Raw genomic sequence first — 25,528 nt, forward strand, 5'->3', positions numbered from 1 at the left:
ATTAGCTGAATTAGCTATTCGGCAGAATGCCTATTGTAATACTTACTCGAAGCCGAAGTTCAATACACATCTGCTTGCAATTTTTATTTGGTGCTAGTAGGGGGCAGTATTGCATTAGAGCCACCGGAGGGCAGCATTGCATATGTATATGTCGTGTAGACCCCAACACACGAGGGAGTGTTTCTGGCTGACTACGTCCTGCCCTGCAGTTCGAGCATCCACAAGTTCTTTATTTACATGTACAAGTTTCGGCAATGCATGCCCGAGACTTCTTGTTCGTATCCTGTTCTACAACACCATGAATGATGGAACCTGCCCACTGCTGCGCCCCCTCTCAGACAACTTTCAACAAAAGCAGAAGCTCCCTCTTGGTCCTCGTGTGCTCACGTATCACTTACTTTTTAAAATTAAAGCGTGATGGAGTTAAAATAAACTTTACTGACATGTTTGAACACTTTCTAGAGTGTTACAGTTGCAATACAAACTGCCACCAAAGACACAGAGAAAAGGGCATGAACTGTATGTTTCTGAGAATCGAGTAAAAGCAGTAATGGCCATTAATGACTGCAGCAAAGAGGTTTTACATGTAAATGGCCACAGCCATCCGCATATTAGAGGCTGAGTGCAGTCTGGAAACACCCCGGCTTGAGAAAACCCCCATGGCGGACCACAGCCTGCTCACTGAACCACTAGAGAAGTCCCAAACAAATTGAGCATTTTAAAGCTGCCTCCTCGACACGGCTCAGTATTTGCATGTAAATAGCCACAGCCCACTGCCCATTGTTCGTCAAGGCGGCCGATCCTGGGTGGTAGCGTTGTTGGCCCTCCGCAGTTTCAAGAGAAGATTGAGACTGGAGGGTGGAGGCTGCATGGTTTCACATCTGGAGCCTGGTAGTTCCGATAGCAGGTCTCAAATTCCACAGAAACACCCCGGAGGCATTGTTCATTCTCAATTGTGTCAGAAGCGGCCTCCATACGCTCATACGTTCATACGCGAGCACGTCCGTGAGGTGCGGCTTGACACACCCCTGTAGGTCCTTTTCTCTAAACCTCAGTGGAGCGAGGTGGTAGCCGTGTGAGCGTGGAGCAAGCGCGGAGCGGAATGTGGCCAGGTGGCCGATACGGCTTGGATTCGGGGCTCGTGTGGATCCTCTAAGGTGCTGTTCTGGTTGCTTGGCGAACACTGCAGTGGAGCGGGGCTGCAGAACCGCGAGGACGCAGTTGAGCCGCAGTTGAGCGTTGGGTGAGTTCCCTAAATATACTGGGGAACAGTGTTGTGGCCGGCCCTACCAGGCAGTAGACCAGACGGGGCGTAGGGAGTTTATGAGCCCGGGTTGACCTCGGGGGTGGAATCCCGCGGCCGGATTGTGGCTGGTTGGGTTACAGGCCACTCCGGTCGTGGCTACAAATTACTGCTCCCTACGACTCTTTTTCAAACGTCAGTTGTCTGGCACACAAATATACTCTTTGGGGTGCCGGAGGTGGTCTCGCGCAGCGAAATATTGCACACGCCGGGTGGAGGTACAGTCTGACACGGCTGTTTGTTCTCCTTGCCCCTATTTAGTAGCGGCGTGCACCTCTGTAGTGTCTTGTTTACACATGAGATATAGGTGAAGCTAATCAGTGCCATGAAGAACGGACACTAGACACTAGACACGGGAGAGGAAGTACTCAAGTGCCGGGACTAATATTTGGCGTAGCCTTAAGTACAGGACTATAACTACAAAACGCGATCTGAGTCCTGGCCGTTTGCCCGGTTGGCTGAGTGATTGTTGGTGGTCCTGAGTAACTTCCCACTGGTGAAACTTTGGTGCACAGGGTCTGTCTGTCCACAACCTTGGAGATGAATAGGGGGTAGATAGTAACATCGAACCTAGCCGATTGAGGCTATTTAGCCCAATATAGCAAATAAATAGTGCTATACACTAACAGTGCGGAGCTAGGTGTATCTACTGGAACAGTTAGCGCACTATTATTAACCCTAACGGATAATATCTGGAGATTGTGGGCTGTAGCCTTTGATCCAGAGATAGAACAACATTATACTTGCTGGAAAATAAAGTGGATTGAACCCTGCTAATTGTGAGTTGTCGAAGCAAGTGGTTTGGGTACTCGTAGAGAGTCCTCTTGAGACGTCTCTAATGCAATCAGATAGGAACCTGAACCATCCTGTGTACAACTTAAGGAAGACCAAGTCAAGAACAGTTGCTTGGGGTCCCACTAACAAGAAGGCTGAGATGGATAATCCGATGCCCAAAGTAAAAGCAAATAAAAGCTCTTCGAACAATCAAGGTGTGATTACTTCCTTCTTTCCCCCACGAGAAATAAACTCCACTACAATTGAAGAAGTTACACCTGACCAACGAGAAAATCCTTTACTGAGTATATCCAATTTTGAAGATATTGACAATAACTCACTATTAGACTTATGTCTAAATATTCAGAGAAACATGACACCACAACCTGAAGTAAGATTCAATAATAGCAACAGTCTACCGATAGATAATCCTATGAACATACTTTCAGGGACTCCTACGGTCAGAGATCGATTAGAGAGACTCTCCGCATCTCCTAACCTGGCGTTAGCCTCAATGGAAGATGATCCTGATGAAATAATTGACCGTATAGATAAATCTAGTACAGGGCTAGTCGAAATTGTGGAGATTCAGGCATCGGTAGCCTCGCTGCAGTTTGCACTTAAGATCTTGCTGAAAATGTCGGGGCGGATTCTAGCCAATATGGACATCCTCCTCAGGGGAAATAAGGAGAGAACGTTTTCGGTCGAAGATGTGGAGGCAAATCTATCTGAGGCAATTCATGTAACAAGTGAGATTGATAAGCAACAAGATTTGGAGATCAATGTGGAATCAGATAGTCGATCCATTCTTCTCCAAAAAACAGAAGCGTTTAGCAAGAAAAACAAACAAGGGCAAAAGAGCCAAGGCCACACAACTAACACCGATAGAGAAGAATGAGAGGGGAATGACTACCAAGAAGAGTAGGAAAAGAGTTGCAAGAGCCAAGAAAAGAAAGGCAGCTCGAGATGGATATTTGACCAGCTGGCTACTCCCCGAACAGGGACGGTCAGTGGAGCATGAAGAAAGCGTAGAGATTGTGGAAGAGATGGAGGCGAGCCATAGCAGTGTAATAGATACAGCTACGGTAACTAGTCAACCGATAATACAGGAAGATCTACCTCTTGAAGTAAGGGTCACTTCGGACAATAAGAATGAGAAGAAAAGCAATCGAATATGCCTGATTAAAAATCTATATCAGAGTAAGGCTAATAAATGGCTATCGCGATCAAAGTTTTTGACACGATTATATTCTGTCCCTCAACTGCGGGTACTAATTTCAGATGACTTTCAATTTGTCGAACCTTTGAAAGGACCGAACCCTAATGTCTCAGCCATTCACTGTAAATTTGTAGCCACGGCGGATCTGTTAAGAAAGTACAAAGAGCAATTAAAATCAGTTGACGTGGAAGTGGATGTTGACTTAAATGAAATAGATCCCAGCTGCCGGGAGGAAGAGGTTGCCGTTGTTCTGGATACAGTACCCTGCCCCAACATACAGAATGATAAAAAAAAAATAGAAGCGTCTGATGTCCAACAGGTTTTGAAATGGTTGGCTGACGCCATTCCTGAGATCTTAAGGAAACCATGAGATCTATCTGTTGTATCCTGGAATTGTCGGGGTTTTATGCATTTACTCACACCAGAGGGCTCTACAAAATTGTTTGATAAATCTAGCTGTTTCTGCCTACAAGAGACTTGGACATTGGACCTTTTGATATTAGATGGGTATAGGCTGTTTCACGCTGCTGCCAAAAGAGGTGACAAAGGAAGGCCATTTGGTGGATTGGTGACAGGAGTGGCTAATACCTTGGGCTCCAGGCAGATTGGCTCGAACTGTGAAAGCAACTTACTCGCAGTCGAAGTGATACTTGATGATATAGATTCTTTGTCTTCTTTCTTGTTGGTAAATCTTTACAACCCACCTGGAGCAATATTAAGCGAACATTTGCAAGACTCATTGCAGGATGTGTTGGCAAATTGGACACCTGTAGCTACTAATTTGGGAGTAATGGTTGTGGGTGATTTCAATTGCCATATGAGAGGACGGGTGTGTAAAATGCAGAATTCTAAATTGAAAGAGAAGGGTATCATGGTTCACAACAAAAAAGATATTGAGGGCAGTACCTGGGAATCCCTGTTTGAATCTTGGGACATGATAATGCTTAATGGCAGAACAGTTAGTGATTATCCTGGACAATACACTTGGTCCAACGGTGCTGCTTCCAGCACGTTGGACTACATATATACATGTCCAGAGTTTCAAGAGCTGATTGTTGACTTGATAGTTATGCCCAATGTGTGGAGCGATCATGCTGCATTAAAATGTACGATGAATATTCCTCAAACAGCACTCAGTTAGCAATATGGGTATTGTAAAAGTCAATAAGACAGGAACCAGTATCTCCTGGTCAGATAAGAATATCGCTCTTGCGGCAGAAACTCTGGGAAGAGTAGTGCTTAAAGAGCTACACAAATTTAATGATATGTCTATCAACTCCATAGAAGACTGGATCTATGATTTCTCAGGCAAACATGCTGTGGCCCCTAAGGGGTGTATGACGAGCAGTGTGGGGAATAAACTACCATTCGATAAAATAATTAGAGACATGAAGCGTAATTGTAGAGCTGAGCTTCGCAGAGCTAAGAAATCAATGGCCCCCGGGGAAGCCTACTATCGGACAATTAGAGCGATTAAAAATAGATATAGATCGACCATTAAGGAGAAAAAAAGGGCGGACAAGGTTCTTACTTGGCAAAAATTCGTGAAGACCATATGTGAAAAGAAGACCCGAAACATCTGGTCTCTCTTGAGTGAGGCTCAGGGTACACAGAGAGGAACATTGGTTAACCCCATGAAGCAAGAGTGTGGGTCACATTTCTAGAAAACAGAAATATGGTGGGTGAGGAAGTAACAATACTAGGCAGCCCGCCCTGTGAGGCCCCTTTCTCCGTAACCTACAAGCTCATCTTGAATAAAATCAAAGAGTTAAAATCATCAAGAGCACCGGGACCCAATGGTTTGGCTAATTCTGCCATGAAAGTATACCCAGAGTTTTGGGCAAGTTTGCTAAATATCTTGTTTCAGAAAATATTAAAGACAGGTAAAATACCCTGTTCATGGCAGACGGCAATATTAATTCCAGTCTTTAAAAAGGGTGATAGACTCGACCCAGGCAACTATAGGTTGCTTTCTATGCTTGATGTTTCTGGAAAGATATTTGCCTCACTTTTGCTCAATGAGTTACAATCTTGGGCAGAAGGCAAAGGAGTATTGTCTAGATTTAGGGTTTAGACAAGGTTACTCCACTGCCCATAACATCATGATCATGGATATTTTGCGAACCAGAGCCTTATGTACTGGATCGGCCCCGCTCTATGCATTATATATAGACTTTACAGCAGCGTTTGATTCCATACCTCGTAGTCGGTTATGGAACAAACTGTATACAATGGGCTGCCCTGATGGCCTAATATACCATCTAAAACTTTTACATTCAAATAATTCAGTTAAATTGAAATTAGACCAAGAAGGCCACACAACCCAAAAGGTTATACAAAACAGGGGTGTCAAGCAAGGATGCGTAACGGCTCCTTTAATATATAATCTATACACTTATGACATCCCTGATGTTTTAAATAAGGTGAGAAACTGTCCGCCGAAAATTGGGGAAGCTAGCTGCCCAGTACTAGCATACGCCGAAGATTTGGTGATATTTGACCATACCATCGGCGGGATGCGAAGATCTGCGGTTGCATTATGGAAATACGCCGAAGAGAATGGCCTAAGCATTAACTTAGGGAAAACAAAAATTATGAGATATACAAAAAAAAAGGTCTCCCGCGTGCAACTCACAGTAGGGATAGTGAACATCTCATATGTCCCTCGATATTGCTGTTTAGGCATTGACTTTGAAAATACTGGGGATTACTTGGCATGTAAACAAACACGCTGTATTAAAGCTGCACAGTTGACTGCCTTATTTTATAGATTTACGATCAGCCACAGCGGTTTCACTTTATGGGGTATAAGGCAACTCTATATACAAGTGTTTGCCCCGGCGATAATATATGGCCTGGAAGCTCTATTAGAGACTGACCTTAGATGGCTACAGATCTTAGAGGGTACATTTTTGCGATGTGTGCTTGGTCTATCTCCCTCTATTCCGGTGGCCATTATTAGATTAGAATTGGGTTTAACCTCCCTAAAGGCATTGGTGTTAAAGAAGAGAGCCGTGTTATATCTCAGAATGACTTGTGATACTATTAATGATATATTAACTGCGATACACCAAGAAATAAAAAAAGAAGGATCGACCAGCTCAATTATAGATCAGATGAACAATTTGCTCTCTGAAATAGGCTGGCAATTCAGAGATGGTAAATACTCAGACAAAGTAAATAGAGCATTGAGTAAACGCATTGATCTCTGGGATTGGCTGGAGAATTTTGAACATCTTAAGAATCTGAGCAGCTGCCAGTTTGTGCAATATAGACTATTTGAATTTTGGAAACCCCAGAGATACTTTTGTCCATCTATTAGACTTAGACGGTTCATATTACTGCTTCGTCTAGAACAGCTACCTACCTTAAACAACACGGGGAGAAAAGATAGGATGGCCGTCGAGGAACGTATCTGCCGATTATGTAAAGCACATAAGCAGTTGGAGACTGCAAAACATTTGTTAACTGAGTGCTCGGAGATGGCTGGTACTTTTATTCCCCTTCTTGGTAGCTATGTGCATGAAACCACACATATTGGGGAAGCCCTGTTTTGGCACCATTGCCTCAACTCTAATGGTCTACGTTTATTAATAGCTCTGTATACTATCTGGTTACAAATTGAAAGAAGACTGGGTATAACTTTGTAGAGGAATAGGTTTTATGAAGGTAATTCTTAGATGGAAGGTATGAAATATATATATATTTGTGGATAACATGAATCATTTGTTTTTTAGAATTTTGTATTGTAAATTATGTGTATTTAAAAATTATATTTGAATCATGTTAGTATTTTATTATGCTATTTGATGTTAAATTTGTGTAAAGTTTATTGTTTAAACTATAGCACAATAAATATTAAATTAAATTAGCCGTTTAGACAAGAACAATAGATTGTACAAATAGATTCCAGGCAGCCAGGACAGAAGGGAGTTGTCATTGACAGGACACAGTGGCAGAAAGACTCACTGTATATTGTGCTATCTTCCTTGGCAGCATGCAATAAAAAGCCCCTCCCTGAGGCAGACAAGTGCTTTTAAAGACCAAATACTACACTGTTCTCCAAAGCGAAAACCCAGCTGCATTTGCTAGAAAGTGCTTTCCATTGCAAATAAATCCCTATATAATCAATGTCCCCACACTGTGACGTGTGTGCATTTTCTGTGGAAAGGAGTGTCACCTCAGTACCCATATCTTTGTATACCACTCTGACAAACATGCCATCAGGCTGTCATGCTGCATATGTTTCTCTAAGGACAAACATGCCAACTTAACCTTTGTGTGGGAAACGTTAATAGTTCTTGACTTCCGCTTGTCTTTCACCAATTTAAAATATCCAGCACTCCCTCCATCTACTATTCGGTTCACTATTCAGTTCCAACCGAATAGTTTTGCAACTTTTCGGTGTTCGGCCGAAATAGTAAATGTACTATTCCGTACACCCCTAGTTCAGATGGGAAAGATGAGAACCATTTTAGAAAATCATCTCACACTTGGGCGACATATATCAATCTATGTTTAAGAATCTCAAAATGGACTGTATCAAATGCCACCCTGGGGTCGCCCTCATCAACTGATCACAGAATGTAATTCCAGACAGCAGAAAGTGCTATATGTGTTCCGTGACTGCTCCTTAAACCTGATTGGAACAAGTCAAGAAGATGATCTTCCAGAAACATTTGTAGTTGAGAGGTAGCAACCTTTTCAAGAATGTGTGCGTGCCATGTCAGGCCTCCATCGGGCAATAGTTCTGAAAGGTATTATGATATAGTGAAGGTTTCTTTCACAGAAGTGTCAGAAAATATCTAGGATCACTTGGGAACGTACCTTGGGCAAAAGCAGGAGATAATTTGTTTAATTCAGAAGCATGGTGTTTGGCCGAACATGCTGGAATGTAGTCATAGTTGCGATTCACAGGTTTTAGGGTAATAATTAGAGTAAAAATGGATGCATGTGTGCTGCTCTAGGGTCAGTGCATGTGCTTCCTGTCAGGGAAGAAATCAAGCACATTAATGCCGAGAATGAAGTAATGGGGCCAACAATGCCACCAACTGTCCATAGGTGGTCTGCAGCAGACATTGTATATCAACGTGCAGGGGGAGCATGGGACACAACGAGAGAAACAACTGAACAGATCTTCATCCCTTTTCACAGAAAATTAATTTACATTCTCCTGCGGGAAAACAATTGAGTGTGAGCATGTATTCAGGGTTTGGAATGACCTCCTTCAAAGGAAACAATACACTTGGAAGCGACTGAGTTCAATAGAATGAAAATCCTATTTTGGTATATGTATCTTGTCTGGCATGTTTCATTTTGTTCTTTTTATTTGAATTTATAAAGCGTGCAGCGGCCCTGAGGCATTGTGGTGCTGTTACAGAATATTCTCTTGGATACAGATTACATAGAAACAAACTGATAAAGCGTTACAGTGGTTCACAACAATAATACAGTAGGTAAGTTCCATGGTTACAGGGGGATACCTTCGAGTACAATGTAGTTCAAGAGCTTAGTTTTCAACGCTGTTCTGAAAACAGTGAAGGAGGTTTCCTTTCCGAGTTTGAGTGGTAGTGAGTTGTGCTAACACCTCAAAGCTGGCACCGCCGGTTTTGGCTCTTTTGAACGCAGGGACTGAAAGTTGGTGCAAGTATTGGGCACGTTTTTGGTCTGTTAGCCGGCGCCTGATGAATTTGTTCTGCCAGATAAAAGGGTGCAGACTGAGAAAGGCATCTGTGTGTGGTGGTGAGGGCCTTGAACAGTATGCGCTCTTTGAATGGGAGCCAGTGGGCATCTCGTCAAGCCTGAGAGATATGCTCTCTCCTGGGAATACTTAGAGCCGCTCTGAGAGCATTATTTTGCGTAATTTGCAGTTTAAGCTTTTTGGAAGAGGTTCCTAGGAGCAGGACATTGCAGTAATCCAACTTGGCACCAATGGTGGCTCTGGCTATGTTGAGGCAGTTTTTGACCAAGAGGTGAGGTTTTACTGCATTAATGATTTTAGTCATGAGGGCTGCTGGCGATGAAATGACACTGACTTGCCTTTTCATTGAAAGGGCGGAGTCAAGGTAAACACCCAAAGTTTTTACTGCAGCAGAGACTGTGATTAAAGTATTCTCAATGCTGAAGATGCTGTATTGGCTGTCTAATTTATTCAGAATTTCTTTAGGGCCCACCAGTAGGATTTCTGTTTTGTCCCGTTTGAGACATGGGTCGTTTGCCGCCATCCAGGACTGGATGAGTGCATAAGTCTCCTTGAGAGTGTTGAGATCTTGCTCGTAAGAGCCGGATAGACGGAGGAGAATTTGCGTATCATCGGCATAGTTGGTGAATGCTATGCCGTGCTCTTCTAAATCTTTAAATGGGGGTAATCTGGAGAGATTGTAGAGGGCGGGGGAGGTGCATTACCCTTTTGGGACTCCACAATCAATAGGGAATGGAATGGAGTGGCCGAGGCCTGGTCAGAAAAGACCCTCATGGCTCGACCCTCCAACCAGACCCCTCATGGCTCGACCCTCCAGGAAGGACATTTTCCAGGTTGTAGTGTCTTGGGGAAAGTGAGCAGCCTCTGTAAAGTGTTTACATAGGATCTTGTGGTTGACAAGATCAAAAGCGGCCAACAGATCGAGGAAAGGAGAAGCGCAGGCTTGCCATTGTCCAAGTAGCTGATTCTTCAGGTCTAGCAAGGCTGATTCCATGCCATGACGAGGACGAAAGCCAGATTGTCTTTTTCCCAGAATGTTATGCAATTCCAGGATCTGCAGATAGGCAGCCTTATCTAGAATTTTCAACAAAAAAGGAACTGTGGTAATTGGTCTGTAATTGTTGGGAGAATCTGGGTCAAGGGTAGGTTTTTCTTTTTTTTTGTTTTTTTTGTTGCAGTGGCCGAACCCATGCTTCCTTGAGGGGCGGAGGGACGATGCCTGAAGCAAAAGAGGCATTGATTAATGCTTTGACGAAAGGAGCTAATGATTGTGCACAGTCTTTGATTAGGCTAGCTGGGCAGATGTCACCCTTGCAGAGCGATGGTTTGATAGGTTTCATGATCAATAGGACTTCTGATACGGTTACATCTTTGAAGGCAAAAGGCTTTGGTTTTTTAGTAGACAATGTATCACCTGGAACTGGCCCAGTGCCTGGAGGGGTGGTGCGGGAGGCAGTGACCTTAGGCAGGTTGTTGAAGTGAGACTTAATGTTTTCCTGAAGGGTGTTAATTTGATCTAGTATGGCGTGTTGAATATTGTACACCACATTTTATCTTTCACGGTTTGTTGTGTAGATGTGGGGGGGTACAACAAGTTCATTGAAAATGGCAAACAACTCCTTGGACAGAGATTTGGCTTTGTCAATTCTGAGATTATATGCAGATGGTTTGGCTACCGAGATGGCCTTTTTGTATTGTTTGGCAACTGTCAGGTAGGCGTGTCGTGTGGAAACAGGGGCAGGATTGCCATTTGGTCAGCGCTGCACGTTTGAGGGCACTTACGTCCTGTAGCCCTTGGGTGAACCATTAATTGGCATGTTTGATGCGCTTAGCTCTTTTTTTCTCTAATGAGGCGATAGCGTCTACTGCTTCTTTGAGAGTAGCGTTGTAAAGCTCTACCAGTTCTGTAGGGTTGTTGAGCAGGTGTTTTAGCGCTAAGGCTTCTAAGTAGGGTAGAATTCTGTCTTTAGTGAGTAGTTTATTTGATCTAGCTATAGCAGCTGGCACAGGTGGGCTATGTTTAACTTTTATTCTGGATGGTAGATGGAAGTGTAGGAGATGGTGATCGGTCCAGGGTCGTGGAGTGTTGGTGCTGATGTCAGCTGCACAGTTGTGATCAGCTATCCAATCCAGTATACAACCTTTGATGTGGGTCGGCTTGTCAACTTTTTGGATAAAGCCCATGTCTAGGGGAGCTTTGGCAAAGGATTTGCCTTTCTTATCTTTGGGATCGTTGTATCCAAGATTAAAGTCTCCTAAGAGAATTGCTCTTGTTATTTTTAGACTGTATGTAAGGTTATTGTCATTTGGTGAAAAGGATATTTTAACTGAAAGGGCATCATAGTTTTCTGCAGTGGCAGATTTTATTTGTCTGAAATTGAGCTTCCTTGACAATGAGGGCGACACTTCCACCCTTATTGGTTGTTCATAATGGCCTTGAAGCTCTCGAGTTATGGCACGAGTGCTAGGGACAGCCATATTTGCAAGCAATGATTAGTCTCTAAAGAGTCAAGAGCATCACACGGTTTCTGAGCTCTGAACACAAAGCAGCACTCTAGGAAATAAGGCAAGCGAAAAATCTGGCAAACATCATGAACATATGAAATATGATTGTGGCACAGCTTCAGTAATGCAGTGTTTCTGGCACAAATGTAATGGTTTGGCAAGGATTTTGGTGTGCTCCAGAGACTTCTGTCCCATCCCAGTATGTCCCCAATAAACCAAACAAATTCAGCATCACAATATGATGGGTTTGTGATGTTCTTATCCACTGCTTGGTGACGTTTGTTTTTCTTGGGCAACAGGCTGCGACTGCAAGACTGATGAATGTAGGAATGGGGTATGGTGCAGGGCCTTAGGAGATTGCAGGCAGAAATGTGGTGAGGGATATTCCTTTCACAATTGTGAAGCAAGCTGAATAGCTGTCTAAGAACTGTAGCATGTGGGCAAAATCAGGCAGCACAAAGCCGACGCCCCAGGACCATTGCCACACCAAAGCAGGCAACGACTGTCCTTTGTTTTGATTTGAGTGAACTAAAATCTAACATAAACAAGTGTCTCCAGTTTTCAAAAAAAGGAAGGCTGTAATTCTCCCATCAGCAATGGTCCATGACTGAGTAAAGTCAACCATAATGCACTACAATCAAGAAAGAATCTTGACCACCGTGCACGCATATATACCTGCAAAAGAAAAGCACCTTGTGGCGTGGCAATTATCACTTTTTCTTAAATCCTTTGTGCATTGTGACCATTGCCAGCTTCATAATCCGGATGTCGAGACAATCCATAATGGAAACCCTGTGCCCCAAAATTATGCATACGCATGCTTCTGAGTAGTCGATGGAGAAACCAATGCCTAGTTGAACCAGCAAATAAAGAAAGCATTGGCTGATCTGGGACATATCCCAGCACCCTTCAGTGCATCCACATGTGGCGAGAGCAAATGGTGGGCATTGCAACAAGTGCCCAAGAAAAGAAGATAAACCGCATTGGCATCGGACTACTGCGAGAGACTGACATGCCAGGTAAACATACCCTCTCAACCCCTTGGAAGACTGCATGTTGAACTTAATAATGTTCCAAATAACCATAACCACTTGTGGGACATGGCACACATTGCAGGATTGATCGGTACCTTGGACAAACCGGATGTTGTCCATCTGTTCTGCAAAACATTTATAAATTCTAATGTACTGGCATATCAGATTATAAAAGTTATCATATGTTTGAATAAAAGTTATACTTTAATTCCAAAAACACTTGTAGTTACTTTATACGTCGTTTGGCATCATGGCATGGCACATACTACTCAGGATATCTCCATATCGGCGTTAACTGGTTTCTTTCTATGGCATTTAAGTGTATGGCGACCCATACTAACCTCGTGTGAAATAGCTGTACACACGAGCTCCGGTAATGGCTCCGGGAATTAGAATGTCCCGCAACACAATATTAGCATGCATGTTTATAATGTCATATAGAGTAAATTGTTCTTGTATAGCACCCTTCTGCCATGTTGCTTGGCCTTGATGCACTAGTGTCTTTAAGAAAGGGGTGTGTGAAACTGTTATTGATGGGTGCGGGTCAGAAGAACGCAGATACCGTGTGCTGGTATGCATTTCATGGTTTTGACTGCAACACTTGAGAGTATGCTAGCCATAGGGGAAAGCCCAAGATCCGATAGACCCCAATACCTTCGTTCTCGTTCGCTGCTGATGTGGTGAAATGTGATAAGGCGAAAGAGGAGATCTTAGTCACCACTTGATCAATGTTGGTAGAGTGGGGGATGTGTGTGAACTGTGAAAGGTGGTTGCAGAGTTTAGCAGGAAGGCAGTCTTCCCCCTCCCGCTCTTCTTATATTTGATATATTTACAACAAGGATTTGTGGATTGGCAAATGAGGGGAGGGACTGTCTGGGGACTCTCCGATTTACCGTAAGTGGTTAGGTGTAGGGGGCGTGAACTTTAAGTTCATAAAATGTACTGCCTGAGATATTGGTGCCCCAGCGCTCATTTCAATTTGCTTGGTATGATATTTGGCAGGCCGAGAGCAATATCAAACCCCACTCTAGCTTGCTCATCATCTCTGTCCAGTGGGCCTGCTGAGACCTTTGCCAATGAGGTAGTCTGGATAGGGGCATCATTCCTATTGTTTTTTCAAGATGTCTACACCATTTCCTTTGACAAGACCTAAACCTTTGTGTTTCAGCCACGGTCCTACATTGAAATAGTCCTCCCACCCCTCCTAACTTTGGGTTGAAGCAGCTCCTTATCTTTAGTCTCTGATTATGCTGAAAGTATGCAGGGGCTTCTTCAATGGGTGATTGATGAGATACAGAGCAGGAGAGAGAGAACATGGTGTGTGGATTCTTTGAAAGGCCCAACATGAAAGTGGTGCATCATTGCTTGGCTAGAAAGGAGGTGCCAGGGCTGCAGGAAAATGAAGAGGTAGTTTGACGATGAAGAGTAGGGTTTTGGTGGTGGGTAGGATGGGGCAGTCCAACAACACTGCAATCTCCATTTCACTCTATTTCGGGCCCCACACCAGGTGCAGAATCCTGCCAGTGCTCTTTGCAGACTTTTGCACAAGACCCAAAGGAACTCTGATTACATACCACTTATATGCATTCCGTTTTATTTAATGTGTGTTTTGTATAATTGGTTACAGGTTAGTTTTAGTAAAAAAAAAAATGTATGTAACAATATATCCATTTCTGCTGTCATGGAATGCAGTGTACTAAACGTGGTATCTCTGTACCCAAGTTGTCTGTGGCTTTGTTCTTTTGGCGTTTAGGTGCGTAGAGACCCATACTAACTTCACATGAAATATGAACTTTAAATTAATGAGGATAACATATGTACACCTTAATAGTTTAGGGCATACTGTCCCACAGCATGAGATTAGTCGTAACAAAACCATGAACATAATGTCTGTAAATGGTGCCATACAAAATTCTGCAAAGTACTTGAATGCTATCTAGTGAAAGTATTGTCAGGAAGGCCACTGGGATCACAAGAGGTGGACACACACCATAGCTTCAGTTTAAACCATTTATTATGGGAAATTATGGAAAGGGAACAACATAATAAAGGGCTTGGAGAAAGGCGTTTCAGTCTTCTCACAGATTTTCCCTAGCGCCAACTGAAAGTTCAGAACATGTTCTTCAGCTGAAGGGTTTCCTCAAAATAGTCTCTTCAAGGTAAGGTTCCTTCTTCCACCACACACCACCCAACCTCTTAACACTAAATACTTCTAAGTGCTGGCATTATTGGGAAGGCCCTGTATCCCTTTTCTGAGTTCAGTCCCTGTCGAAGAGAATCTCTCATTGGTGCTCTAGGCAACTAGCCAGTTTCAGGGTAGACCCTCGACTGTTACAGCTCCCTTTCATTGTATTATGAGCGGTTTCATCAATGTCTGGGTTCCTAGTGGATGCTCCTCTCGGGTTTCAAGGATTGCGGTCTATGGATCAACAGAGAGGCAACAGGCTATAAGGGTCAACACAGGGTCCCTGTTAACCTAACTGGCCCGAACAACTGCCACTGTCTTACACTCTTCTCCACCACACCCCACTTGCAGACCTCCTCCCACTGTGGGTTTCCTCCCTTGTGATTGTGGTTTCACCCCTTCTGATTGGGGCCCTAAACTTGTTCACCCAGCATGTTCTACGCATCAACCTCTCTTTTAACTTCCCCCTTACTCACTTCCACCAGTTCGGCCTCCTCCCAAATACCCATCTCTCTTAATTGCTACCATAAACTTTGGTCTTAACACATCACCTTCCATGCCAAAATTCATTGTCCTCCGACTCTGTTTTCTGTTGCCGTCTAATCACTATTTCCACCTCTCCATAATACTCTATCCCTTGGGTCTAAAACCACTCCTCACAGGACAATGCACCTTCTACATTTAACACCACCTTCTAACTTTCTCTGCAGTCTTTCTCCACTTCTTGATAACGGGCCACCTCCTCCCAGCTCTGTAATCCAAGCCATCTCTTTATCACTATGCTCCTCCTCCTTTCTCTGTCACTGTTACCAGCAGTAAGTAGCAGTGGTATAGAGACTCTGAGGAGTCCTTCACATACCGGAACTGCCTCCAGTGGATGCAGTCTGCACCTTCTGATAGTCAAGCAGCACTTTCAGCCTGCTGGAGAGCTGTACAGTACCCCTACTCCAGCAGTTTTCCTAATCATACGAACATCTAAACAAGTGGCTCCATGGCTGTCCTTTCCTGAATATCCACTTCAGCTAAATGGGACCACCAGCAACTTGGCCACTGGAAACGATAACTGCTGCAGTTGGCTTCTCACCTTGTGGGGACCCGCATAGTAACAGCAAGCTCCTTAGCTTGCTAAAGAATGGTGGCAACAGGACAATTATCCGGCTCAGCCAACCGGAAAATAGTCAGTCTCTTCCACTTTTTCCTATGAGATGCTGAATCCTGTTTGTACAAATGCAAGTCTCATGGTTGCCCACCCCCCTCATCCCCCAGAGTATGAACTGTTAAACTTGGTACCCTAATGTCCATGTTTATCTTTAACTTTGCGGTTGACTGTAACAAGTAGGGGCAACATCTAAAAGTGCATTTGTAACCAACAGCATACGTCACTTTTTTATAAAATGTATTCTCGTAATATGTGTGTGATATTTCTTAATTTGGAGTGATCCTGTTACGCTGTAGTTTTATATTGGCTGCCCTATTCCTAGACTGAGTTGGCCTTGATGGATCCCCTAGTGGTAACTGGACAAGAGAAGGAACACCTAAGGATTTTCTAGGTTTTGGAAAGTACCCCAACACCCTAAACATATGGCTGCGTTAGCCCACTTAGCTCAAGGGCGTTGGTTGCATGAAGCAAGCCTTGGAATCCACCTTTCCACCGCCTTCTTTTATAAGGGCCATATATCTGCAGTCTGAAACCATGATGGTTATGTGGCCCTGCTTTCACCTTCCCACTTTCACATACTCCTGGACAGGGTAGACTATAAGACGGCGGATCACCCAGACAAGTGAGAACGCTCCTGATCTTTCTAGTTTTGTAATATCTCAGTCCCTTAAATTAATTTGCTTCAGCTTTTGTGTGGAGAGTACATTTAAAGGATTAATACTCCCACTTTACATGTGGTCCAACAAAAATTGCAGAGCAGCCACAGAATGTTCAACTTTTCTTTGCAGCTACAGGCATGTGCTTCCTAACTTTGGAAAGAAAAATCAAAATCTTATGGTTCACCGTTTAGGTTTTCGGCTACATCTCTGATGAATAAAATGCATTGCACACAGTGATCTCTTTTTTCGATCAGTATCCAGGATCCTTCTGTATGCGTTCCCATCTGTTTCACAACATGCCGATTTATTTTGAACCACAGGTGCTGGACTCTGAGCAGGACCCAGCGGAACATGTACCAGAAGCAGAAGAAGACCTGGACCTTCTTTATGACACGCTGGACATTGACAATCCGAGTGACAGCGGGCCAGAGATGGAGGATGATGACAGTGTTCTGAGCACACCAAAACCAAAGTTAAAGTGAGTAGGTGCTAGTGCAAATGGTTGCGTTTTTCATTTAAGGGATTCTGTCACTGCTGGTTATAGTACTTTCACTGCATAACTTAGGCCTGGCTCCTCCCTGTGTGATGAAATCCTCCAAGAGAGCAAGCCTGTCTGTCGTCTTAGGAGGCAGAGATTAAAAGACAGATTGATAACCTAACTGCTTCCAGTCCACTAAACTACTTTGCAGTCACAGGCATGATTAGAAATCGGCTTCCTCAGGAGCTGGAAGGTCTCAGTTTCCATCACATGTAGTTTTCATCCCTTTCTTTCCTGGTAGAATAGTCGATCTGGATTGACATTTAAATGTTCTCCTACTTTCCCTAGGTTATTATTTCTTTACATATGATATGATTACATATGATTTATAATGCGCCTGTACACAAGCGTTTCTAGGTGCGACAAGACGAGGGGGAAACAGAAAGAGGACAAACCACAATCTTACTAGGCCTTGTGTCATTCAGATCGCGCAAGTGCGATACATACATTGTAGTATGACAACCAGCCCTAGAAAATTCCTCATGTCCACTTAGCCTACGCCCATTAAAAATTGATCTATTTGATTAGACATTGTCTGCAACTAGTAGATTTATTTACTTTCCCGGAAGAACCTTTAGTAAGACTAGTAAACTATTTGATCCATCATATAAGGAGGTTAAAATGTTTACATGAGGAAGTACTGTGATGTCAGTGGGGTCAATGTTCGGTTCCTGCAGACTCTCTGCGGAGGGAGCCGAGAGCATGCTGCAGTGTCATTCTACAAAGCTTATATACAACTACCCAATAGCTCCTCAATATTGTGAACTGTACCAGTTTTCTCTCAGCAGTCTCACTCTACCCCTAAACTCTGTGCCCAGTGGCAGAAAAAAGGCAACTTTCTTTCTACTCCTCCTAGACTTCTATTTGAACATTTTGCATGTTGCCATGTGTGAAATCGTGGACAATATTCACGAATTTGTAGTGCTGGCATTTGTGAGACTGAGTAGGAGTTAAACCACCAGAGTATGTAGGATACTGGTAAAATAATGCACTCGGACAGAAGGGTTGGCCAATAGCCGCACACATGTAATGTTCTTTTTTTAAAAATAGTTTATGCAAGAAGAAAAGTTCCCAGTACGTCATCAAAATCAAACCAGTCTCCAGTGTTGTGTTTTACTCACCCTGGTCTTCTTTGCATTCATCCCAAAGACTTGAACAGACACTGAAAGGAAGAGCGTGGTACACACACGTGAAACCATAGTCGCATCACCATGGATTGAGTAATATGCCAACAATTCAAGTTTTCTCTATTGTTCCCACATTTCACTATACGCACGTAGGTCATTGGTAAGCTTAAATAGAACCTTCTCACAGTTTGACTGCAATATCCTTGCATCAGCCCATATGTCTACAGTATGTGTTTGCCCATGGATTTGTCATTCTTGGCCACTGTCAAACACATTGTTCTGAAAATGTCCTAAGTTTCTCCATTCTAGCAACATAGGAACACAATACACTGCTGGCAACTACTCACTACTTGGGTTCTCAATCTGATCCAGCTCTCGGGGAGCCTCAAAGAAACTTTTCCCGATTGCTGGAAAAGCCTAAATTCTATAACACAGCTGCACACTCAGCCATTTTATAATTGGCAGAGGTTGAAGTCCTCAACACTGTACACAATTGTATTCCAGGTTTTCATTAATGTTTTAATTTAATCTACTCTGCGTAGTGGCTTTACTCAAAGGTGATAATCCAGTTGCAGTCCTTGCATAACATCTTTTGAGGCCGGCATCTCTTTTTCAAATGCTCTAGGCCTTTAAACTTTCTAACCCCTCGCAGTCTGCGTTTCCCATCATAATTACTTGAACGCTTAGACAGGCAAATCCTAACCTATTGGAATGCATTATATATTTCAAAGAGCCAGGTTTTGACTCAAGAATCTTTGACCATAAGGGCTGTTGTGAAAGAATAAAAGGAGGAAACCTGGATATCTTGTCTTTGTTGAATATATGAAATGATATATTTTCCACACAGTTTTTGAATTTTGCTGGGTTGTAACAGGGTTTGTTTATTTTCTTGGGTAATGGGCGCCGGACCGAAAGTCATAGCCTTGAGAAGGAGCTGCGAGTCGAAACGCGTGTCGGCTGACCACATGGGGACATAAGAACCCCTTCTGTACCTATAAAGGGTATTTATTACCCAAGAAAATAAACCCTGTTACAACCCAGCACTAAAAACGCAAAAACTGTGTGGAAAATATATAATTTCATATATTCAACAAAGACAAGGTATCCAGGTTTCCTCCCTTTTCTCTACCAAACAAATGAGGTGTGGGCTGTACCTCAACTGTAACCTGTGATCTTGCCGCAATATTATCCCCACAAAAGAGGAACCCTAATACTATAGCTCAGCGAGGTTGGTTCCACCCTAGAGCCCACGCTACCCCCCATTTTGCTGTTGGGGAAAAAAGTGTACCATTTCCAAACCGTATGCTGCTTGCATATCTTGGATCCTAAGTAAAAGAAATACTGAGCACAAGTACTCACTCTGCTTCCTGTTTTTTTTTTGTCTCCCAGACCTTATTTTGAAGGTCTTTCTCACTCCAGTTCCCAAACGGAAATCGGCAGCTTGCACAGTGTACGAAGTCAGAGGGAACTCCCGAGCCCTGTAAGTCTAAATCGCACCACCTGATGCTTTATTGTATTGTGTGCCTCCTTCGTTCACGTTTGGTTAATGTGCAAGACAATCTTTCATAGCAGCTAACAAGAGCTTGTTCTATGTCTTCTGTGATGTGTCATGGATAACCACTGCATTTCACTGCAAGCATGGTACTGTTAAATATGTGAAAGCCACACTTTCTTTGCTACAATCCCCTGCGTTTCGCACCCCTTTTTCCTGTCCTGCGCTTTTCTGGCCAGTTGAGTGGATATACTTGTACAACAAATTTGCCAGATCACTCTTCACTTTGTTTTGAAAGGAGAACCTCTGGTTATTGGGGGAAGGGGCGTTTCATAGCATGTGTCGATGCAGGTTTTGCCTATAGGTGAGTAAATTGGGGGACTAGCTGCTCTGGTGCAAACACATCACAGAAACACCTGTTTCAGACCTAGAGATCTCTCCTTTCTTGGCTAAGACTAAGATAAACTGCAAAAGCTTGCTGTGCATTTGTTTTGGGCATGGTTCATCAAGAACTTTGGGTTCCACAGGGTCTACTTTTAAGCAGAGTTGCTGCAAGCTTATTGTGCCAACCCTTCATCTACCTGTATAATAAGCCTGCAAGAGCAGTTATGCTAATCTCCAGGGAGTCCACCTGAATGGCCACACTGTGGTTACACCGTACAAGATAAGAAATGCCTTTATATTTTGTGGGCATTGAGTTAGAGTGCAGGACACTTTACAGTCTTGCCCTCCCCTTGATTGAGTTTGCTCTTTGGCAGATTGCAGCAAATGTCATTCGTGTGAAACTTATTGCCAATCTACATTTTGTATCAGTGTTTTCTTATTTTTGTTGAGGAAGCACAGGTCTCACTTCTAACCAAGCTGTATGTAATGGATGAGTTCTGTAACTCTCAGACATTAAAAGATGTTTCAAGTTTTTTTTTCTTCATGATGTGAATTGACATTGTGTTTTATTCTGGTCAGGGTGCGGGATAGGGCATAGGCAGGATTTACTAATGGGGTTCCCTCTCTAGAGATTCGTGGGTTCCCTACACCCTAACCCCAAGTCTTCCATCTAGTGATCATTTTTGCCTACTGTCTGAATCTGGCTGAAGGTGATGCCCTAAACTTAAGCCTCCTCTATCTGGCTTCCTCAGAGTTCTTCTAGTGGTGCCATAACTGAACACTCCCCAGGTTTGTCAATGAGATTTGGTTTTCTTCGGCCGTTAACAGGCACCCTTGTCCACTCTCTCCCTCACTCCCTTTTTCTCCTCTCCCAAATATTCCCACTCCTCGGCTACTCAGAATTCCTCTACTCTCATCCCCTCCCAATTTGGCCACTCTCACTTCTTCTATCCTCTATTAACACCCCACCCCCTTCCTTACGCCTGGAAATTATGCCCTGCTCACCTTCCCAGGGATTTGGTGCCCTGCTCACCCTTCTCTTTTCTCCAGTATACACAACACACTATTTAGGTCTCTGTGCCTGAATCTTACCCCACACTCTCAGCCTACCTCTTCCAACTACCCCACCCTCCTACTTTACTCAGCCCTCACCAATACTCCCAGTACCAGATTCCACTCTACCCACCACCCTTTTTAGTCTCTGTTGGCTAGGCAGCAGCCATGCGTTCAGGCTATTCATTTTCCTTGTGATTTTCCTCTTTTGCGGTGAGTCTGGTTTCAAGTTGAGTTTGGGAAGGATTTCTGTGTTTTTCCTAGTCCCCTGCAGTCTCTCCTCACTTCCAGTTTTTCTGTTTCCCACCATTGCCTATTGGTATTTTCTAGGGAGATTGATCATTTCTATGCTTCTTTTTTCACTTTCCTAGTTAGATCGCCACTTTTTGCTGCTCTTTTGGACTTTTTTCTGAAATCCTGAAGGAGTGGAGCCTCTTTGCACACATTCATCTAGGGACTCTCTTTAAGAACTCTTTGTATTTTTACCTGTCCTATAGAGTCTATATTACTCCATAACCCATAAAGACATCTGTATTTTATTATTGCAGCACACATCTCCTTATGGGCAGTGTTGCTTGGGACTCTTAGGGTCCTCCTTTCAGATTTTTATTTATCCTTGAGTAACTAGAGTTCTTCAGGATGGAGTTTCTCTCCAAAAACGTTAGTCTGAGAGACTGGCACACACCACCTTATGTGGAGTGCCAAAGGGATGCCTAGTATATCCCCTTCTCTCTGCTCCTGTGACAATCTTCTAGTTTTGGCTGTTGGCATTGGACATGTTCTATCAGCTAGTTTGTGATTTGTTTTTTCTTCTACCGCAGGCTATGTCCATAGCCTCAGTAGTGCACAATAGGGGCACCCAAGTACCAACTTCGGGCCTCCCTTCTTTTTTCGCTATTACTAACGTGGTTGTTCTTCGTTAGCCCTTCTTTTACCATTCTCAGATGGGGAGGCCTTTGTGTGCGTTTTGCCTTTGGCGGGAACACTTGGGTGTCCCGGCCTAGGCTCCAGAGTGTCTGTGCAGGCAGGAAGTGGGGGAGGAGATTTCTACCCCACTGCCCTTTGTTTGCCAGAGTCCTGAATGGGACCGGCTCCCACTGTGGGTCTGGCTGTCCTGAATGGGACCAGCTCCCACTGTGGGTCTGGCTGTCAAACACCCCTTTCTGTAAACTGCTGAGGAAGATTGCAGAGGAGTGAGTGCTGGAACTGTATAAAAGGTGAGGCTCCTGGAGTGAAAAGCAAGTCGACCAGTGGAAGCTGAAGTAACCAAAGAAGACGATCAGAGACACCTGATATGATATGGCATTTGTAACGCGCCTATACACAAGTGCATCACCGTGAAGCGACCACTGCTGTCCTGACCCCGTTTTCTGTGTGACAGAAGAACTCCAAAGAGGAAGTCTCCTGGGACTGTGAACAACCAGTCCCAAGACTAACTTTGTTTTGAGCCATCTCAGAGGTCCTGTGAGTTTCCAGAGCTGCAGAACGCTAATACCAGGAGACCTGCTTCCCATTTCGAGTGTATCGTTGTTGAAAGGCTGAATCAGTCCAAGTCTTTGCTGAGCCTTCAAGGACACCCCAGAGACTCAATCCAACTCTACCAGACCCCCCCTCAGAGTGTGGGACGGCAGGAACCGAAGAAGATTAACCAGTGAATTGCGTCCTTTGTTGATGCTGCAGAAAAGGCGCCAAAACCACAGAGTGGCCAGAGAAGATGATGAAAGCCGTGCCAGAGGTCCTCCCTCGACTGCTACTGAGAGATCCCATCCATTGTCCTACCTTTCGTCATCAGACCAAGGAATCTGGAGGTTGGGTCCAAAGCTGCAACATTGCGAAGCATCCTCCACGAACGCTTTCTTCAAACCTAAGGTACTGTGAGGAAAAAGGTATTGCTTACCTTATTCCAGACAGTCGCTCCAGAGCATTGGGAGTGCACGTAGGTGTCCGTGGCAACCACCTCTTACCTCTGAATCAAGCCGCTGCTTGTGTCCCTTTAGTGAGTCCTTTAACAGTGTCACCAACGTTGGTGAAGTTTTCTTGTATCTTCTTTCCTAGAGACTAGAAAGTACACACAGGAACTTTTGACTTCTGCTGCTTTTCAAGACTTTAAGCCTCTCCGAACTGCCTTTTAGCTAGGGTTGTGTTTTGGACTTTACAAGACTTGCTGTGCAGGGAAACTGCCCCTAGAACCTGAAGCTCTGCTAGGATAACACTAACCAACTGTTTTCCTTACCAAAAATCACTGTCTTCTATGTGTATGCTGAATAAATGCAATTAACTTATTACTTTGTGGTTGCGCGTTACCGATAGTGCGGTAGACCTGTCAAACTCCTGTAACAATTGTGTGTGTTCGGCAACTACCAACTAAGAAGTGGTCTTTTGAAAGTAGTGTAAGGTTTACCTGCATGTGTTGGTTTATTGTGCTAAGTATTTAACAGTAACTCTTGGGTAAATATAATCTATTTTAATATAAATCTATGTGTAAGTGTTTCTTTGATGTGCATTACTAGCTAGGTTCAGTGTACTTACCTACAGCTCACATCTTCCTCTTAAGATAAGCCTGACGGCTCTGCCACTCTACCAAGGTCTTTGGGTAGTACAGTCTGAAACTATGATACTAAGAGTTGGGGGATCTACAAACCACTGGGATAGCTTACTAAAGTCTTTCCTCCAAGTGGGGCCTTATGAAAACTCCTCTAACAGTATTGTGTGGCAGAGTGGTACCATCATTGTCAACATGCATGGAACATGAATTTCAGCGGCTGTGACCCCGCCCCTCTATCTCCAAACTTCCTCCCTTCACTTTTGGAAGGGTTTGCTCCCCCCCTCCCCCTGCCCTCTACTCCCCCCCCCCCACCCCACTGGCAGGGCAATGGCCATGACACTGTTGTATATTGGCAATTGAAGGATTTTCAAAATATTTGTTCATTCAAATAGTGCCAAACTAATGTCATCAAGGATTTTGAAATGCTTTTGTCACATTAAGATGCATCATGAAACAGGTCAAACTTAAGTATGTTTAAAAAGTTTTATGTTGTGTTTAAGATTTCCACATACTTGTGTAAAATAGCTTGCTTATGTAGCAATTTATGCCATAGTTTGTTTTGTTGCAGTGCTTTATATCAGCATACTAGTAAAACTGGTCCATAGCACCCATGTACATCTCGGAGACCATGAGAGAGTTTTACTCTGCTGCTCGTACTTCTACTGGATGTGTGCGTTGAAATGTTCATGCCAGTTTATTTGATGTGGATTTATTCATTTCTTATTGAAGCAGGTAGAAGTACCGGAAAAGGCGAGGAGTTTGGGGAACAAACGTCACTCTGATGTGTCAGACACAGTGTCTTTCGTAAGTGAATTTTCAATTTAGTAACTACTTCTGATATTAGTTTTTATTCAAATATTTTAGTGGTGATAACAAAAACCACATATGGTTTTCAAGATATTGTGCCCTAGAAAAACAATGGATCTGTTTTGGTCGAACTGCTCCAATATTGTTTGTTTTTTGTTTTCATTTATTTTAACCAACCAAAAGCGACAGACCCTTTACATTCTATATTGTCTAACCCAAACCCACCATTGACCTCTATATGGTAAACCTTTTTTTTTTAAATGCAGTAAAAGATAGTCTACCAGTCGGAATTCAACCAAAAGACATCTTCCCAAAATAATGTAATGTAATGTAGTGTCTGTCACTGAAAATGGGGTTTGTAGCAACTGCGCCAAAGTACCAGGCATCACTAAGCCCTGAATGAGGATTTGTTCATTAGGCAGGACATAATCACAGCTCTTAAGGCAAAGTTGAGAGGGGTCTACAAATGTGTTTGAAGTAGCCAATGGGTTCCGCTTAACAGAACTAAGGGGGAAAAGGAGTACCAAGAAAATGTATCAAAAGCATCAAATATTATGAAGCCTTGCCCTTCAAACATAGTCGCTCAACACATTTCTGTCAACTTTTAATAAGCATACCCCCCTGCCCCCACGCTGCAGCCGCCGAATTTCGAGGTGGCATGGTGTTATGTGATGCGGATTCCGGATTTGTGCCACAGTGGTTATGGGAGTCTTTTTAGACCAAGGCTGCCTCCTCTAGTTTCCTTCATGTTGCTGCAATAGTCTCTCCTAACCCTTTATAGTGCCCTGCCCATACCCACCAACTCAGTGATGCCTCCAATCTGACCATGCAATGGAGGGCCATTCTCTGGCATTTACCAGAGTTGTTGGAAAATGTATAGCAGCTAATGGAATGCTACCAAAATGTAGTATTAAATCAAGGGGACATTTCAGATAACGTAAACTATGATAGTGGCAGACTGCTGAAGACCGGTCATTCTACATGCACTGTTCCTTAGTTGTCTCTAGCCACCGTCTGCCACATAAGCAGCATTCTCTGTTCTA

The 25,528-nt window shown here is 43.6% G+C and overlaps 1 protein-coding gene across 3 annotated transcripts in view; it reads left to right on the forward strand.

Annotated features, from left to right (window-relative positions):
* PACS2 (phosphofurin acidic cluster sorting protein 2) overlaps positions 1-25,528 on the forward strand; it is a 1,334,790-nt gene that overhangs the window by 930,490 nt on the left and 378,772 nt on the right. For all 3 annotated transcript variants that reach the window (XM_069638734.1, XM_069638735.1, XM_069638736.1), the window contains 3 exons: positions 16,860-17,017; positions 19,594-19,684; positions 24,408-24,482. In XM_069638734.1, coding sequence (XP_069494835.1) covers positions 16,860-17,017; positions 19,594-19,684; positions 24,408-24,482 — 324 coding nt within the window. The remainder of the gene's footprint in view (positions 1-16,859; positions 17,018-19,593; positions 19,685-24,407; positions 24,483-25,528) is intronic.

The sequence above is a fragment of the Ambystoma mexicanum genome, chromosome 14, assembly GCF_040938575.1.
Source record: "Ambystoma mexicanum isolate Mex_15411 chromosome 14, UKY_AmexF1_1, whole genome shotgun sequence".
Taxonomy (NCBI): Eukaryota; Metazoa; Chordata; class Amphibia; order Caudata; family Ambystomatidae; genus Ambystoma; species Ambystoma mexicanum.